The sequence below is a fragment of the Asterias rubens genome, chromosome 16 (genome assembly GCF_902459465.1).
Source record: "Asterias rubens chromosome 16, eAstRub1.3, whole genome shotgun sequence".
Lineage (NCBI taxonomy): Eukaryota > Metazoa > Echinodermata > Asteroidea > Forcipulatida > Asteriidae > Asterias > Asterias rubens.
Window position 1 is genome coordinate 12,075,413 of NC_047077.1, and position 18,775 is coordinate 12,094,187.

At 37.3% G+C, this 18,775-nt stretch overlaps 1 protein-coding gene across 1 annotated transcript; it reads right to left on the reverse strand.

Moving 5' to 3' along the window:
* Window positions 1-1,449: 1,449 nt before the first annotated feature.
* Window positions 1,450-16,720, reverse strand: LOC117301118. Its single transcript, XM_033785006.1, has 8 exons — window positions 16,398-16,720; window positions 6,934-7,591; window positions 6,317-6,352; window positions 5,644-5,729; window positions 5,549-5,612; window positions 5,392-5,495; window positions 4,487-4,557; window positions 1,450-3,603 (listed from the first exon to the last, which is right to left on the reverse strand). Exons 1-8 carry the CDS (start codon window positions 16,413-16,415, stop codon window positions 3,354-3,356), a joined length of 1,287 nt encoding a protein of 428 aa, XP_033640897.1. The 5' UTR covers window positions 16,416-16,720; the 3' UTR covers window positions 1,450-3,353.
* Between the last annotated feature and the right edge of the window lie 2,055 nt (window positions 16,721-18,775).

Consider the following 18,775-nt stretch of genomic DNA (forward strand, 5'->3'; position numbering starts at 1 on the left):
CGAACATTGGAGAGCTGTTGATAGTATACAACACTGTGGGAAACGACTCCCTTGGAAGTAACGTAGTTTTTGAGAAAAAGGCAATTTCTCACTAAAATAATAAAACACTTCTGTAGCCAGAAGTTTTGTAATCCTTTCTGAAAGCACACTAATTCGTCCACTTAGGTCATTTTTTCTTTCATCATTTTCTCGCAACTTTGATGACAATTGAGCCTAAATTTTCACAGGTTTGTTATTTTATCCCTGTGATGGGATACACCAAGTGAGAACACTGGTCTTTGACAATTACCAAACGTGTACAGTGCTTTTAAGACAGTCATATCAATTAGCCTGTTTGAATGAGTGGCATGGTTAATATAATAATCGAGAAAAACAATCTTCGTTCACTCAAACATTTTCGTTCGAACGAAACAAACCTTCGTTAGTAAAGAAGATACTTTTACGTTTGATGTAAAACAACCTTCTTTTGAACGAAACCAATTCTTAATTTTGTGCGAATTTGCTCTTCGGTCTTACACAGGTTGTTTTCGTTCAAACGTAGATCCCCCCGGCCGAGTTGTCTCTCAGCTTTGGTCCTTTAATATGAACTAATTTCCCATTGCACTTTGTTATTCCATATATAGGCCTACAAGCTTATTGGTTTCCCACTATAATAGGATCTAATTATGTGTTGGTGCCATTATGTTGGGCAAATACATCAGTTTTTTAAGTTACTAGACACTATTGGTAATTGTAAAAGACCAGTCTTCTCACTTGATGTGTCTCAACATAGGCCTATGCATACAATAAGAAACCTGTGAAAATTTGAGCTCAATTGGTAGTCGAAGTTGCGAGATAATAATTAAAGAAAAAACAACCTTGCCACATAAAGTTTTGTGCTTACAGATGACTGATTTCGAGACCCCAAATTCTAAATCTGAGGTCTCGAAATGAAATTCGTTGAAAACTACTTCTTTCTCGAAAACTATGTCACTTCAGAAGGAGCCGTTTCTCACAAGGTTTTATACTATCAACCTCTCCCCATTACTCGTCACCAAGAAAGGTTTTATGCTAATAATTATTTTGTACTCAATGAGTAATTACCAATAGTGTCCACTGCCTTTAATAACAACATACAAAGTATTTACAACAGTAATACATTAATTTCAGAACACTTATACAGACAGGACAATCAGGACAATCTTGTAGTATATCATTAACAGATGACAAACAAAAAATCCATACTTCTAAGAAATTTAAATTATCTTTGCGACCATCATATCAAAACAGAGGTCAAGTTCACGCAAGGACGTTCAGCTATAGTTATTCAGTGACATGTAGGTCATGCGCACAGAAATTAAAGGAACACGTTGCCTTGGATCGGTCGAGTTGGCCCGTTTGTTATAAAATGCATATGGTTAGAAAGATGTTTTAAAAGTAGAATACAATGATCCATACACATTTGCCTCGAAATTGCATGGCCAACCGTGTTTGTCGACGAGGTAAAAGCAAAACCACACACTTTCGAGTGTGGATCATTATTCTACTTTTAAAATATCTTTCTGAGCATAATATAACAAACGGACCGATAAACGCTTTATAGAGACCAAGTCGACCGATCAAAGGCAACGTGTTCCTTTGAAATACAAACAACTCTAGTCATATCATGTCAACGTGATCGCAGCCGATTTCACGAAACGCTAGGATTAATCCTAACTCGAGTAACCCGTCTTAACTTAGGATGGATCCAATGCCTCCTATACGTCTTCGTATACGGAACCTAACTCGTCCCAAGTCCTAAGATTAAATCGAAGTTAGGAAGATTTTGGTGAAATCTACGTTAGCAAAGCACGTTTTCCATTGATAACTGGGTCCACTCTGCACTGTGCTATGAAACGGCTATTGAAAACCTGCGATCGACTAAGCCCTGATTTGTTTTACATAGGCCTACATCAAAATTGACACTGTCTCTGTTTTAATCTTCTAAAGCAATTCACAAAACCTTAAAAGTAAATCAGGAATTTGTTTTGGGAATGGCAACTCTAAAGTCGACTAGTTAGCGTAGTCCACCTTTTCTTGACTAAACAGAGTTCGGGCAAACTTAGTGAAACTATGGTCAACGATAGACCATGGCTCCAACTTGGCCGATTATAAAAACTATTTTTTAACCCAATGTGCCCCTGGAAGGAGCATAGTACTTTTTATGAAACCCTGTACAATTGAACTTTTAAGCCTTTCAAAAATACTGATCATGCTAAATATTAGAGGGTAAACAAACCATGTTGTTTACTTGAGTTTAAATTTTACATCTGGTTAACAATATCTTACACATCTCCATAAACAAATTTAGCGGCGATGGACAATGATATAGCGCCTGTGTGGCAGGAGATTGTGTGTCCCCCCCCCCATGGCGAACTATGTACAAACTTCTTCTGCTATCATGATGGCGCCCTCTTTTGAAACCTCCTCCTCAAGCTCCTGTTAATTTCCCATGTCGGGAACAAAATCTCTGGCAGACGGAATTCCCTCGGACACCTGTACCAGCTCTATTTAATTGCCCATTATTAGTTTAAAACATTCAAATTTACAAATACTCCTTTATCATAATTTGTTTTGATTACAATATAGTACAAATATGTATTTACATATTGCTTATAATTATAACTTTAACTATACATTTGCTATAAGCGCATCAATTTATACATATAAAGCTAAAGGTTATCTTCGAATCAAGGTTTACAGCAGCAAAATGTTTGCCAGTTTGCTAAATTTGTTGCTAGGATACTTAAGGTTTTCCTGATCTATTTTAAAGCAATCGCACTTTATCACAAAAGAACTGTAAAAATAAACAATACGAAAAATGTACTCGCAATTTCACTTTCAAATTTAAATTGCATGGTGATAAAGCTCATAATTAAAGCATGTTGTTTTTACCTCAAAATATTTTGAAGATTTTTTATACAGAGCTGACAAAAATAGTCACATGTAACGTTCATGATTAATTGTGCAATCAAGCAAATACATGAAACGACGAACCTGTAAAAAACGGGCTTAATCAGCGTGGTTAGTTTGGGGAAAAAATGTGAAAAATGCACAATTTTCAGCATGTAAATACATCGTCCTTAATGTTGGCTGTAACAACCAAAATCCGCAGGTGCGTTTTTATTAAAGGTGTCTCAATAGCAGTGTTCTCGAATATAAAACTTTATTTCAGGAACTATTTCATATTAAACAATTATTCCAGTATGAACCTTAATATTAGTTAACAAGCTTCCATGCTGAACTTTAAGCAGCGATGTTTTTTTTATTACCAGTCCTGTGTCCATACCTTTAAAAGTTTATTTTCATTTGAGTGGGACCGTAATTTCTTTTATTCATGCGAGACTTAACAACATTTCGCCCTCGAAGTTACCAAACGAGTTACTCTTTGTAGCATTGATGACGTAATCGATGACGTCATAAATGACGAGGGGTACACTTGGCGATGACGTAGTGGTTTCCGATGTGGTGACAACCGTCTCGTTATAACCGGTCGGTAGGGTGTTATTCAGTTTTGGTAATTTGACGTATAACTTGAACTCTATACTGGGTCTCATCGTGGATGGACCGTCCAACGTCCACTGCCTGTTTGGAAAAAGATAAATACAAATTTTTCATTAATCATACAGCATAACTATAACCTTGTCAAGTTTTAGAAGTGTCTTGGGGTATCATGGCCGAGTGGTTTAGAGCATCGAATTAAGCTCTGGGCCAAATTTCATAAAACTGTTAAGCAGAAAAAATACTGCTGTACCATTTTTTTTTTTTTTTAGCAGAAATTGAGTGGGACACCAGGCACAACAATGTCAATTTAATTTAACTTTGGATTGTAACCTGTATCCTGCTGAGCAATAATTTTCTGTGCTAAACAGGCTTTATGAAATAGGGCCCTGGTTAATATTAATCGCCAATATAACATGCAGGTACATCCATGTGTTCTGTACATACACATGTGGACACTGCTTGCAGACGACCGAAAGCTAGTTTTTTTTTCAACATGTGCTTTAATTGTTGTCGGCTGCACACCACACCACCTCCGCCCAATCAAAACACAGCCATGTAAAGCTTATGTCGCTTCACGTAATTTCCAAAGAAATCATTATATCAAATTATATCACTGGTTCTGAAAACTATAGTATATACCTGTCTTTATCCTTGTGGATGGAGGCAGGGGACCAGTCTATAGTGACTTCATTGCCAGTCCATAATACAAGCAAACAAGTCCAGTGACTTCATTGCCAGTCCATAACACAAGCAAACAAGTCCAGTGACTTCATTGCCAGTCCATAACACAAGCAAACAAGTCTAGTGACTTCATTGCCAGTCCATAACACAGGCAAACAAGTCTAGTGACTTCATTGCCAGTCCATAACACAAACCACAAGCAAACAAGTCTAGTGACTTAATTGCCAGTCCAACACAAGCAAACAAGACACAACTAATTAAGAGCTTTATTGATAAGACTTACCCTATATCTGAGATAGTGGTCTTATTATAGTAGTCTTTGAAATCCAAGCTGATTTCAAACGTATCATTCATCTGTGGAGAACACAAAATATTTTGTCACGCTAAATTATAGTAAAAAAGCAGATTTAACTTCGACCAAAATAGAATCAAGCCTTTAGCCCTTTCTTTGGGTGTGGTGGATACCGTATAGTCCAATGCACTGTCTGCCTTGTGGGTATAAAGACACCCCACCAAAACCAACGCCTGTCAGATATACCATTAATAAATAAATAGAGTGAAGCAGCCGTTTTCACGAATTGTACGCAACTGCGTAAGTCCACTTGTGCAACGTTAATGGCGACAAAAAAATCGGCTGCTGAAGCGTGAAGCTATCTTGTAATTGGTGCAGGATTTGGATCAATTTTACAATCTCTTTCCCTCAGTTGGTCTGTAGCTAGCCTTTGTCTGTTCTACATAATTCTCATGGTAATTGTGGCATCAGTGTGTCCGACCTGGTTTCTGAGAATGTAGAGTCATTCCAATAGCTTTTGTTCAATGTTTAATCTTTTTGGAGCTCCTTGCCTGGTGCATGGTGTTTTTCCGTTCACTATTCTCTTGCAACCGGCCTTGATGACCAACATTGAGTTCAAATGTTCACAGATTCGTCTTGTTATGGATATGTGTATGTTGGGATACACCAAGTGATAATAATGGCATGTACTGGTCTATGAGACATACCAAATGTGTCCACCCGTCGATTTCACCAAACTCCTTCTAAACTACGAACTAATCTTACTAGACTTAAGTTCCGTATCCAAAGACGTTAGGACGCATTTTAACCCTTCTTAAGTTAGGACGGGTTATCCTCGAGATAGGATTAATCCTACAGCGTTTCGTGAAATCGGTTGGAGTGCCTTTAAGACTTACCGTTTGAATAAAAAGTCCTGAGAGTCGGTGATACTCTGACGAGTCCTTATCGCTGTACGTGTTGTTGTCGAGCATGTTGGTGATGTTAAACTCGCCATGTAGTTCTGTGAAACGGACAAAGGAAAATCAGAAAACTGTTAGTTGGTGAGACTCTGACGAGTCCTTATCGCTGTACGTGTTGTTGTCGAGCATGTTGGTGATGTTAAACTCGCCATGTAGTTCTGTGAAACGGACAAAGGAAAATCAGAAAACTGTTAGTTGGTGAGACTCTGACGAGTCCTTATCGCTGTACGTGTTGTTGTCGAGCATGTTGGTGATGTTAAACTCGCCATGTAGTTCTGTGAAACGGACAAAGGAAAATCAAAAACTGTTAGTATTGGGAATTTTTTTGTCTAGACTAGATTACTTGAATTCGCTTTGAAAAAGAATCACAAAGAAATACGTAAACCGTCTCAAGAAAATTCAGAATAAAGCAGCCAGACTCATCTCCAAGGCAGGTCGTCATGACAACATCCCAACAACACTTGGCTTCACTGGCTGCCTATCACAAACAGCCCCATAAAGAAAAAAGAAGAACAAAAACAAAAAACTGATTCAATATAAAATAATTATGTTATTTTTGCATTAGGATAAAGAATGCATTTTGTTCTTACCCTTTCACCGATTTTTTAAATACTTTTTGGCGCGTTCTGTAAAACAAATCTTTGCTAATTGTATTGTTTTTGTTTATAGCTAGTTGTCGTTGCTGCTGCATCTGTTGTTCTAGCAATACGACAATGTTGCTGTTGTTGTTTTTGTTATTATTAATGCTATTGTTGTTGGTGTTGTTTTTGCTGTTTTCTGCTGTTGTTGTTGTTGTTGTTGTTGTTGTTGTTGTTGTTGTCGTTGTTGTTGTTCCTGTGTTTATTGTTCTAATTTTACATACCCTTTAAGTTGGGATCACTCAACACTTCGTCTTCCCCTGTGTGTAAAAAGAAAAAGGAACAGTTAAGTCAAAATGTAAACTTCATAACTTTATGAAGGTATGAGGGATGACATTTTATATACAATGACACAGTTAAACCCCATGGTTCGGGTTCGTGGGGTCCTGCTTTTGTTATAAAATTCCATGATCAAATTCGTTCAGCTGAGTATTAATTGAAGTTTACAATGAAAAACCTCACAACTTTCTTTTCAATGGTTGATTGCTGATGATAAACTGTCTTTATATTAGTAGCGCATTTATGTACATCAAAAACTGGGGTGTGACACGATTGTTTCTTACAGACAAAAATATACCGCATACACATACCAAAAAAGGAATCAAAATTTCAGTGTTATTTTCAGCGCTGTGAAATTTTTTTTTTTTTTTTTTTTTTTTTTTTTTTTAGATACCAGAGCTTTGAAAGATTTATCACTATTATTATTATTATTATTTATTTAATTTAACCCTATGGTATCAAAGCTGATTCTCTGTAAGTAATATTTAGTAATCCAACAAAGTGTAAAATGGGATCAGCAAAAAGGGCAAAAAATACCCAAAACTATTGTTTGTTACAATACCTTGCAGTATGACCATCCCAATGACCACAAAGACAACGATGATTGACGTACTCATGATGACCAGCATCGCCTTACAATGCACCGATGAGATGGCTCTATTATGGCCACCAGCTACGGGTCGTATGTACTCCGCTGGCTCCACATCATTCTTGAATCTTGGAGGCTGGGAGGAACCACCTTTCTTCTTGATGGTGACTGGGTCCTCATCGGGGCTGGCGCTCCGGACACTCAGTGACTGCATGGACGAGGCTGGGGACGGGACCAGGGGAGGTTTCTCTGAGGTCAGGGGAGGTTTCTCTTGGGCCAGGGGAGGTTTATCCGGGGCGGCTTCTTTCTCATTTTCGTTTGCGTCAACTTCAGCGACATCAGCGTTTTCGGGAGGTTGAGGGGTGACTATGATAGTACGGGTGGCTGGTATGGGATCCTCCGCGCCGTCTTCGGGGCTGTTTTCCACGGGCGGTGTTTCCTCCTCGATGCTCGGTGAACCCCGTACCTTTTCTTCTTCGGGAGTGTCTTTTGGGTCGTCGTTTTCGATGGAGATTTCTTCACCGAGTTCGATCTCTTCTGTTATTTCTGATTGTCCGTTGATGGACGGTGAGGGAGGTATTTCGGGGCTGGTGGGCTGGGGGATTTCCTCCAGTGCGATGTAGTCATGTTGCTGAAATCGAAATGAATACGACACTTTGATTTATTTGATTAAAGACACTTGACACTACTGGCAATTGTCAAATACTAGTTTCGTGCTTTCAGATGCTTGATTTCAAGACCTCAAAATCTAATTCTGAGGTCTCGAAATCAAATGTGTGGAAAATTACTTCTTTCTCGAAAACTACGTTACTTCAGAAGGAGCCGTCTTTATACTACTTTTATACTACTAACCTCTCTCCATTACTCGTTACCAAGTCAGGTTTTATGCTAATACCTATTTTGAGTAATGAATACCAACAGTGTCCATTGTCTGCACTTTAAATAAATACATGAATTTAACATGTTATCTCCATCGATAATATTGTGTTTTGTATTTTTGATTGGTCGGTTTTCCTAGTATTGTCCTACCCGCCATCCCCTTTGTTTCTCATTATCACGGCATTCTCGGTATTTACGTTGTGTGGGGTTTTGGAATGCCAGGTATGCATCGGGTGGTAACATGATGGGCGCTGGCTGCTTAGCAGTTTCGTGTTGCGGGGACCTCTCGGTCATTCATGTTCCAGTTTCCGTTCAGTTCAGTTCGAGCTTTTTAGGGGTGCTGTTCCTGTTAATTTTTCGTGGTCCACTCCCGTGAGTAATATTGTCTTGTTAAACAGTGTTAGTTATAATGATAAGACTTTCCTTATGTAACCTTATCTTTATTTGGTAAATTCGGCACGGCACCGTTTTCTTTACGTCTTTGTTATTTTAATCACTGTTGATTTTATTTATTTATTTTAAATCTTGAAACATACACAATAGTTACAAGTTGTAATGGTGCTGTCAAGGTTAAAACAAAAGTATACAAACTATCATCAAAAGATGTGTAAAACCAGACCCCTGCCAACGACAAAATATAATTATACAATAAAAAAAGGAGATGAGGCAACTCCCTCGCTCGGTCCCCTATACGGCTCGCGGCTTCTGGAGTTAGTCTATCGTATGATTCATTTTACTGCTAATTATTATCTTCAGTATATATTATAATGCTTAGAATAGTTGTTAGTATGTAATTTCTCGTTGCTTCGTGTTATATTCACTGCTGGTTTATGTATACTGTCTATGCCGCAGTAAATCACAGAGTGATGCCCTTGTTTATTGATGGAGTGAAAAGTTCCCCCGGCAACGATTGTAAGTTTATTATACTAGCAAACTCGTTGTTGGGATTTAAATACTGGATTTAAGTGTTCAATGTTTAGGTCTCAACTAACTGCAATGGTCAATACATATTTTATCAATGAGTCAAAACACATAGTTAGTATTAACAACACTTTAATTGGTCATTGCAAACGAATAGTTAGTCCAGAACTTTTTCAAATAAGTCAAAATTTCTTTAATTTTCAATAGCATGCCGTGTATACATGCGACATAACAATCATGTTTAAATGGTTTGGGTACTTTCTGCAGAACACACAACACAATGTCCACAGATTTATAGCAGACTCACACAGCTTGAACATAATGATGGTAGAAAGCTTCCATGAAAATATAAAGTGCTGATGTGCTTTAGTTTTTGAGAAATTAGTAAAACAAGTCATAGACAATAATTCTTGTCTCCAAAGATGAACCTTTTTTTAGTATGTAAAACGTATTTTCGTGAAATGTTACACTCTTTCGGTCAGAATTGACCCGGATTTCGGTTTTCGGGTACAATAGGACCTGACCATTACTGGGTCAGATTAACCACGAAAGTCTGAGCCACAGATTCAGGATTATTGTCTTGCCCCGAGAACTTAATAGGCCTCTCGCCTTTGTAGATAGCGCCCTCAAGTGTTCATTATTTTTACTCGCATCTATCATTTTCCCGTTATAAAGCCTTCGTCTAATTCTGCAGTTTTGAGCCCCAAGATCCTTGTTTTTTCCCTTGGATCAAGCACAATCTGTTCACTCTTCTGAGTCGAGTACGTGACGAAATTAGTCAGAGGCTAAACACTATTCCACTGTCAGACTGTCACTTGTTCATTACAGTTTCACACTGGTTCCAATAAAGAAACAAATAACAGTCTGACAGTGGAATAGTGTTTAGCCTCTGACTAATTTCGTCACGTACTCGACTTAGGGTACGTTCAGACGTGGGGTTAAACTAGTCCTTAATCCGAGCACCGCGGGTGTCCAAAAGATAAACATGACTTAGTCCAAAATTGGCTTGCGTTCACACAGTGAGTTTATTCTGGTCAAGCGGACTAAACTAGCCCACGATGTTGATTATTGGGTCATGCATCGGCGAACCTTACCATTGCTGGTTCCGGTTTGTTACATTGTCCATGCGTTTTCCACAGGGTTTCGATCCGCTATCGTTTCTACGAACCTCATGGTCATTATGTATTCCATCATTAAAGACGGCAAAATCACTTCATATCCTTGCTTGGCCCCAGCACAAACGCAATTCTATTGTGCCCGCTGAAGTTTCCGTTCCGCACTGCCCTCGATGAACGAAACATTTACACGTTGTTGTTGAAAGCTTCAAATTATTTTCGAGTGTGAACTTTTGTAAATATATCACAACTTGGTCATTAAGAAGTCGTAGCCTACACACATTCTCATGTTACGTTAAAAATTGTTTTTCAATTCAACATTAGTCTGCTACTCGTATAACTGTTACGTAAAGTTGTTGAGGGCAGGAACCAGATACAACCTAGTTTTCGAACCCAAACTTTGGTCTTAATTGTCGATCTCGTGTGTGTAGCTTAGCTGTGATTAGATGCCACTTTCTTCAAAGCAAAACCCGTTCGTTATCATAAAGTAGCGTTGCACACAGAAGAAGTGAATTTAAAAACTAAATAGTGCTACTAAAAATGAGAATTTGTTTTCGTGCGACGTCCATTTCAAACATTTTCGGCGAAGGGGAATACCGGGGCCCCAACACTTAATGGTAACATAAAGGGAAGGCAGCGGAGAGACGCAAGGAGATATTATATAGCTCCATGGATTCATGAAGACACCACCCAATACTCGCTGCCGATCCATCCATACACGTGGAATGACGTCACCTTTGTTGCCGCGGTCATTTGGGCTAAAATAGACCGGAAGTAGCAGGTCAGTTGCGTTCCAACGATGGTTTACTGGGCCTCGCAGCGGGGGGTTGGTCGTAAAACCTGGGCTAAGTTAGTCTAGTCCACCAATTTTTTTGGTTTAGTTTAGCCCAGCTCAGTGGGTCAAACTAACCCTCGCGGACCAGAATATTGCGTTCACACGCAGGGTTAGTTTAGCACTTTTGGATTAAGGACTAGTTTAACCCCACGTCTGAACGTACCCTTAGTGAGGTCAGAAGAATTATACTCACCCGGGATTGTAAAGAGAGTGTTGATAAAGGTCAAATCAAGTCCCTTCTTGTCAACGGTATCATCTCTGAAAGAAATTTCCCCATGAGGCCGAGTTTCGTTTCCGAATTCTATTCAATTAAGTTCAACTCAATTCAATTTATCATAAACACCACGTTAAAAACAAAAGAATTCTACCAGTGTGAAATCACAGTTTTTTTTAAATAAATAGAAAGTAAATGTATAAAAATATTAACGAGACAGAAATACACAGAGACGTAGACGTAGACGTACAACCATCCAACAAAATACAAGGGAGAAACAAAACAAAAATCCCCAAACCCCAAACCACTATAGATGAACAATAATAACAGGAGATGTACATCATTAATTAGTGATAACCAATCTGTATAATACACGCTTAGTCTTTCCCTAATGTTGTACATATCCCATACTCGTCTACACATAATTATCCGGGCTCTTGTTCTACGTTATTTACGCAATTAAACAACCTCTGTTGGAGAGGGCGCACTGGAATATACGATAACAAATATTTGCATAAAATGTTCAATTGGCAATACGAGTGTCTGTATAAGGCAGACGCCTCTAATGTCACCAGGGGTGGATTTCACAAAGGTAGTCCTAACTTAGGACTAGTCCTAGGCAATGCTAAGAGATAGGACTGGTCCTAAGTTAGGACCAGTAACTCATCCTAACTTAGGACTGGTCCTATCTCTTAGCATTGCCTAGGACTAGTCCTAAGTTAGGACTACCTTTGTGAAATCCACCCCTGGGCACATGTAGATCCACAACCTTCGGTTGGCAACACTCGGGCTTTAATGTTGGAACAGACATGTCTATAGGGGAAAATTTTTGTATGATGGAGTGATGAAGCAGTTACATTGAAAGCTTATTGATTATGACATTCAAAGAAACCTTTTTGTGTGAAATATTTCTCTTATCTGAAATGAAGTCATATCCGAGAACACTTCTTAAAAAACATCAAAAAGACAATGTGTTAATTAACATGCTGACAATTTTGCGTGGTTTTGCACCATTTCTCCTGATTTAGGGAAACAATTGGGCCTAAATTAATTGTCTCTGAATTGTTTTTGTTTTTTATGTGAATGGATGGTTATAACAAGAAAATAAACACTGTCTGTGACTATTGTTTTTGGAATACAATCCAATTAAATATTCAATTCAATTCCATTTAATTCAATTCAATTCAATTCACTTTTTTGTTCATGTGACAATGACAAATTAAAGGCAGTGGACACTATTGGTAATTACTCAAAATAATTATTAGCATAAAACCTTACTTGGTAACGAGTAATGGGGAGAGTTTGGTAGTATAAAACATTGTGAGAAATGGCTCCCTCTGAAGTGGAGTAGTTTTCGAGAAAGAAGTAATTTTCCACGAATTCGATTTCGAGACCTCTTGTTTAGAATTTGAGGTCCCGAAATCAAGCATCTGAAAGCACACAACGTCGTGTGACAAGGGTGTTTTTTTCTTTCATAGTTATCTCGCAACTCCGACGACCAATCGAGCTCAAATTTTCACAGGTTTTTAAATTTATGCAAATGTTGAGATACACCAAGTGAAAAGACTGGTCTTTGACAATTACCAATAGTGTCCACTGGCTTTAAACATACAGTTGAAAAAACAACAATGAGTATGATAAGATGGATACAGCTAATTTTAACAATAAAATTTATAGAAATTTTAAAGATAATATCGAGTGTAATTAACATGCTGGTCAACATGCAGTGAAAGACAAGGACTAAATGGAAAGAATAAATATTCAGACAAAATAATGTTCCTCGTTTGACATAATTATTTGCTCGTTCCTTTACACACGAGACTTGCACAGTCTATATATTGCAGCTAAATAAATAACCTATAGGGTTTTAATGAATGAGGGAAATAGGAGTATATTTTAAACTGAAATGACATGTTTCTGAAATTGACTGGAAAAAATATATATTATTTCCCCCACCCAAAATTTAGGGAAGAGCAGAACTAAAATCGATATATCCACGTAGCACACCAATCACCAAGTAGAGACCCGTGACAAAGTGGTAAATATTTACGCATTACCATGGTTACCAAGCAGCGTTATAAAGCAGAGGGTTCAGGGCTATATTGACGTCATGATATCCATTATTTTGTGGTGATAAAAAAAATCCTTCACTAAAATTATTGACTGAATACAAAAGAGGCGTTTTTTTTATATCTCGTTTAAGACAAAAGAGGTTAGCATGACACACTAGATCCATCAACAACAAAAACAGAAGGTATAAATGAAAAAAATGAAAAAGGTGTTGTCTACGAAGTGCCAGATTCTTTGCATTTTCTTAGGACCGTTTCCATACAAAATTAATACAACATTGCCACTGTACGTTTTCACAATAAAATGTATTAAAGGGAAACTTACATCTCAAAGTTTGTGTAGCTCTTAGTGTTGCTGTTTTTGCTTTTGTGTGGTAAGTATTTTACGTTAAACATTAAAACGAAATTAACATCCTACATTTTTTATCAACATTTAATATCTAAACATGACGTAACGTCTCAAAGCTTAGTATACCGGTACCCGCAGCCAAAACATAGGATTCGAACCGTCTGTAGCTTTCTCGGTAGTCTAGTTGGTAAGACACTGCTCTAGAATTGCAAGGGTCGTGGGTTCGAACGCCTCTCCAGTAATAATGCCTGTGATATTTTTTTTCACAGGACTCGGGAAAGTACTGAGTATACACTGCTAACACACATGGGCGTATGGGTAAAAACCAAAATTAATAGTCTCCAAGCTTATTCAGCTTTAAGCCTTTTTCAGTCGTTGTTTGGTAAGTAATCTACGTTCAACATCACACGAGAATTCCATCTAACGAATGTTATCAAAATTTAATATCTCAAAAATTGTATAGCTTTTAGCTTATTGCATTTGTTGTTTTTGTGTGATAAGCATTATACATTCAACCATAAACAGAAATTGCCATCTACGATTTTTTTAATCAAAATTTAATAAATATAAGGGGGGGGGGCACATAACGTCTCAAATCTTCTTCAGAGTTTAGCTTGCGGTTGCTGATTTTGGTTGGTAAGTTATCTACATTCAAATTCACCTTAACAATTTGCATTAAAGATTAATATCTAAAAATGGGAGACATGCCTCTCAAAGTTGGTACAGCTTTTAGCTTTTTGCAGTTTTGTTTGTGTGTGGCTAGTATAGTATAATATTGATGATAATTGTAGCGTGTCGCCAGGAAAAGCCGCTTGATGCTAATATCACTTTGTTGGTGAAGGTTAATGGTGTGGTCTTGTCACTCTTATTTAAAAGGAAACGAGCAGAATGGAAAGTTACTAGTAACAAACCTTAGGCATTGCTTCAAAATCACGTTGTTACAGGTGCATGCGCGTTCTATCTTTAAAACCAAATCGGACGTCGATTTACAAAGGGGTTCTAACAATTTTAGACCAAAAGTAGCATCCTCGTGCAAAAGTTATGTCAATAAAAAATTTCAAATTATTTGTATTAATGAAACAATCTAAAATCCCATTTAAACGGATTTAAAGATTAAGTGGAGGAGTTCATAAATTGCTCAAATTCCAAGAGTATTAACTTTTACGCCTAAATTATTGTCAAAATCGTTTAATAGGTTGTCGTAATACGGTTAGTTAATTTGATTGCCGCGATCCAAATAAGCGCACAATTTGGGACATACGTGTTAAGATTGAGGACACACACGATTTAGGACACTATTGGTAATTACTCAAAGTAATTATTAGCATAAAACCTTTAAACGAGTAATGGAAAAATGTTGACGGTATAAAACTTTGTGAGAAACAGCTCCCTTTGAAGTGCCATAGTTTTCGAGAAAGAACTAATTTTCCACGAATTTGATTTCGAGACCGCAGATTTAGAACTTGAGGTCTCGAAATCAACCATCTAACGCACACAACTTCGTGTGACAAGGGTGTTTTCTTATTTCATTATTATCTCGCAACTTCAACGACCAATTGAGCTCAAATTGTCACAGTTTTTTTTATTATTTTGAGCGCATGTTGAGATACACCACCTTTGACAAGTGTCCACTGTCTTTAATGACATACACAATATTTTAGACGCGCAAGATGTTGGAAACACATGAGATTCGGGACTAAGATTTAGCACATGAAATTTAGGACACGAGATTTATGACACATATGGGATATAGGACACACGTTGAATTTAGAACAAGTGATATACGACACATTAGCGTTTACGCCACCGCTTTCGCCTCCTCTCTTTTTAATTGACATGTCATGCTTCACTTATTTCCTTCCACTATTGTATTATGAAGTGCTCAAATTACCCGACAACGCGTACAAAAATTCTCGTCAACGAAAACAAGAAAAAGAAAGAAAAAAAAGTTGTAGAATCATCAAAATTTGATTGTTTTTCCCCACAGGTTGTTTGGACGGTATGTATGGTTTAAATTAGAATATGGGAGTTAAACCAATGATGTAATTACTCATCCATACACTGCTTCATCGTAGACAGTTTCATCAATCCATTTCACCGCACAAATCAATGTTTCTTTCTGTCTGGTCGTTTCAATTCTCAAGATCAATAGCGATGAAAACAATTTCACTAAGGAACTTACAGGTTGCCTTTCTATTTCTTTTAAGAAAAGACCCAATTAAAACACAAATTCCCAGATTAAAATGACCTTTTTTATGGACGTCGTCACATAGCCGCCATCTTGAGGGCCTTGTTAAACGACGCAGTTTGTACAGGCAACTTGGAGGCAACCATCTACAGTTAATGTTATACGGGACCAGTTTGATACCACATGAGTAATTAAAACGGCGCACGGTATTAGCCAATGAAAAACCTCATTTTGACCTCTAATCGAGGGCGCCCTACTCAAATGACGTCAGAAGCATAAGGTCAGAACCTTATCCCCTCTTGCCCAAACGAAATTGAAAAAAAAAATCTTTAAAAGAGCTCATTTTGAATGAGAAATTATCTCCAATGTTTTATATTATCAACAATTACTGTCCTTTGCTCGTTACCAAGCAAGTTGTAAAGCTAGCAAACATTTTGAGTAATTACCAATAGTGCCCAGTGCCTTTAAAGTGAAAAAATCTCAAACTTGTTTGTATATAAAGACAGGTTGCAAACAGTATTTCAACTGTCTGAGAAAAACATAAAACATTTCAGCAAATAATACATTTTTGAAAATGTTACATTAGTTTGTATGTCGAAGGAGAGATAATAATAAAAGAAAAAACGCCCTTGTCACATGAATTTGTGTGCTTTCAGGAGAAGCTTGATTTCGGTACCACAAAATCTAATTCTGAGGTATCGAAATCAAATTCAAATATTTTAGTGGAAAATTAATTCTTCCAATAGAAAACTGCGTTAATTACGAAGAAGCCGTTTCCACATTGTTTTATACTTCCAACAGCTGTCCATTGCTTGTTACCAATTGTAAGTATGAAAAAACTATAATATTTGCTAATGGCCGACTTACCTCCTTATCTTCTTCCATTGTCTTTGAGCAGAGCTGTGTTCTCAGCTTGAAACAAAAGAGCAACACAGGTATCCTTTCTGATCACAAGACTTGTAAAATGTTGACCATTGTATCACTCCAGCACACAACGAATTCTGTTCTATTCAGTTGCAATCCTTCACCAGTATGTTGCTACGATGTCCAACAAGTAAAAAATCGCTTCCAATTGTGTTCACTTTCGTGATGCTAAAAAACAACAACCGCGTAATAAAATCATAGTTTTGATTACACGTGTACACAAGGTGTATTTGATACAGTAGAGTTCGAATATTATTGTTGAAAACGTGAACAGTACAACTTATAACCAGATGAAACTCCACTCATTATTCAAATGAAGACAATTTTCGTTCTCAATGATGATTCATTTAGATTCGAAATTGCCTTAACGATCTGAAGTGGAATAATGGCCATAGATAGGTCTGTGTAAATGCGACTGTCATCATGCATGACATGCTATGGCTGATTGGGATGTATTTCACATCCAAACGCAGCTTCATTTAGACCAAGGGCACGAGAATGATCAACCTCGCTCCCATTTTGGTGTTGTTTCAGGTCTTTCCTGAGAGGTATTTTTTTCTGTAGGCCTATACACCAAAATTATTTGAGGAAATGTGTCTTTCTAAATCGATTTAAAAAAAAGACGAAGAAGGGAATCCTTAAAAAAACCCCCAAATAATCAGGAAATGTTTTACGGATGGAAACCCAAGTTTGCTTTCCGACAGACCCGGAGCTGTATATTGTCGATTTCATACAAGTGTTATAAAAAGGTCTGTAATATAATTAATGAGCAAGAACAGTTAAATTCTAATTTCACCCATTAATCTTCATTGTATGACAAAAGCTTTACACCAAAAACAACGTTCTCTTGTTGATACCCTGACAAAGTAAATTACGCACTTTGATAAAGGACATTAATGATGGCGTTGTGGTTTCTTCCCAGTATCTCACCCCAGTGGGCCCGGTTCGCGGAATGGAAATTATTTTCATTTCAGCCCCGTCATATTTTTTAGAATAAGATGCATTTTCCATCTTCTTGTTCGCCAATAATACATTTATTGTAACTTCTTACAAGTTTACTGGTCAAGTTTTATACATTAAGCCCGAATTATTACAGGAGTTTTTCATGCGGATTGGAATTATTTTCAATTCAGCCCCGTCACATTGTTTAGAATAAGATGCATTTTCCATCTTCTAGTTCACCAATAATAAAACCCTTATAACTTCTTACAAATTTACTGGTCAAGTTTTATACATTAAGCCCGAATAATTATTACATGATTTTTTTTGAGTTTGCTGGGATGCACCAAGTGGGAGGACTGATCTTTGACATTTAATTTACCAAACGTGTCCAGTGTCTTTAAGCTTTCATAACAATTCAGTCGTATTGGGGTTCAGGGGGATCATAATAATGAACCTGGGGTTCGAGGATGAAACTGTTGTTACAGCGCGGCAAGACACCAACCTGTTGCTATTACGAGATCAGAGTTGAGAAGGACCCAGCGATACAGTCTGCCACGTTGACATGGCAACCAATTTAAGCTGTGTTCCCCATGGCAACTGAACCGCGCGTAGATCCAAAATGTCTGCTCAGTTGGTTCGCCATTTCTCCTCGGTGCCACTTAAAATATATTAATTATGACTGCCGTGCAGTTAAAGCGCATGTCGGTGCGTAAAGTAATTTAAGAAAAATAAAATAAAACCACACGAAAAACCTGCCTGATATGTGAGCGAACATGCCCCAATATTCAGAAACGACAATGTAATCAATTTAAATGACTTGTCGTAAAGAAATTTCTTTTACGGCCATTTTTTCCCAATCAGTTGGAATCCTAGAGCTATATATATTGTCAATATATATAGCTCTATGGTTGGAATACAAATAACTAGGACAGTTATTTTTATCATTCTTCTTTTAAAATTGCCGGAAAAAAAACTATCTTGTTCCTATAGCTGGTTACAATATATTAGATGATTACATTCGAAGCCTTTTTGTGAAATTTTTCTAAACATAACACACTATTACCACAACAACATACTACATAGAAACAATAACAACAGTTATTTGTTGATCATACAAATATTTTTGTCTTTGAAGTTACCGCTGGTTTTAGAAACGGCTTCCCAAAACGACCTTAAACCTTTTAATATTTCAAAGCAATTGTTTCAAATAATAATATGAACATTAATAGGTGCTACTTTTGTGGTAAGAGTTCACTACATTACATTTACTGCCAATTTTTTCCCATCAGTTAAAACAACAGCATCAATACACGTTTTTTTTAAAGATCATATTTGTATAAAGCTCTGTTTTTTGAAAGGTATATTGTCACATCAAAGTA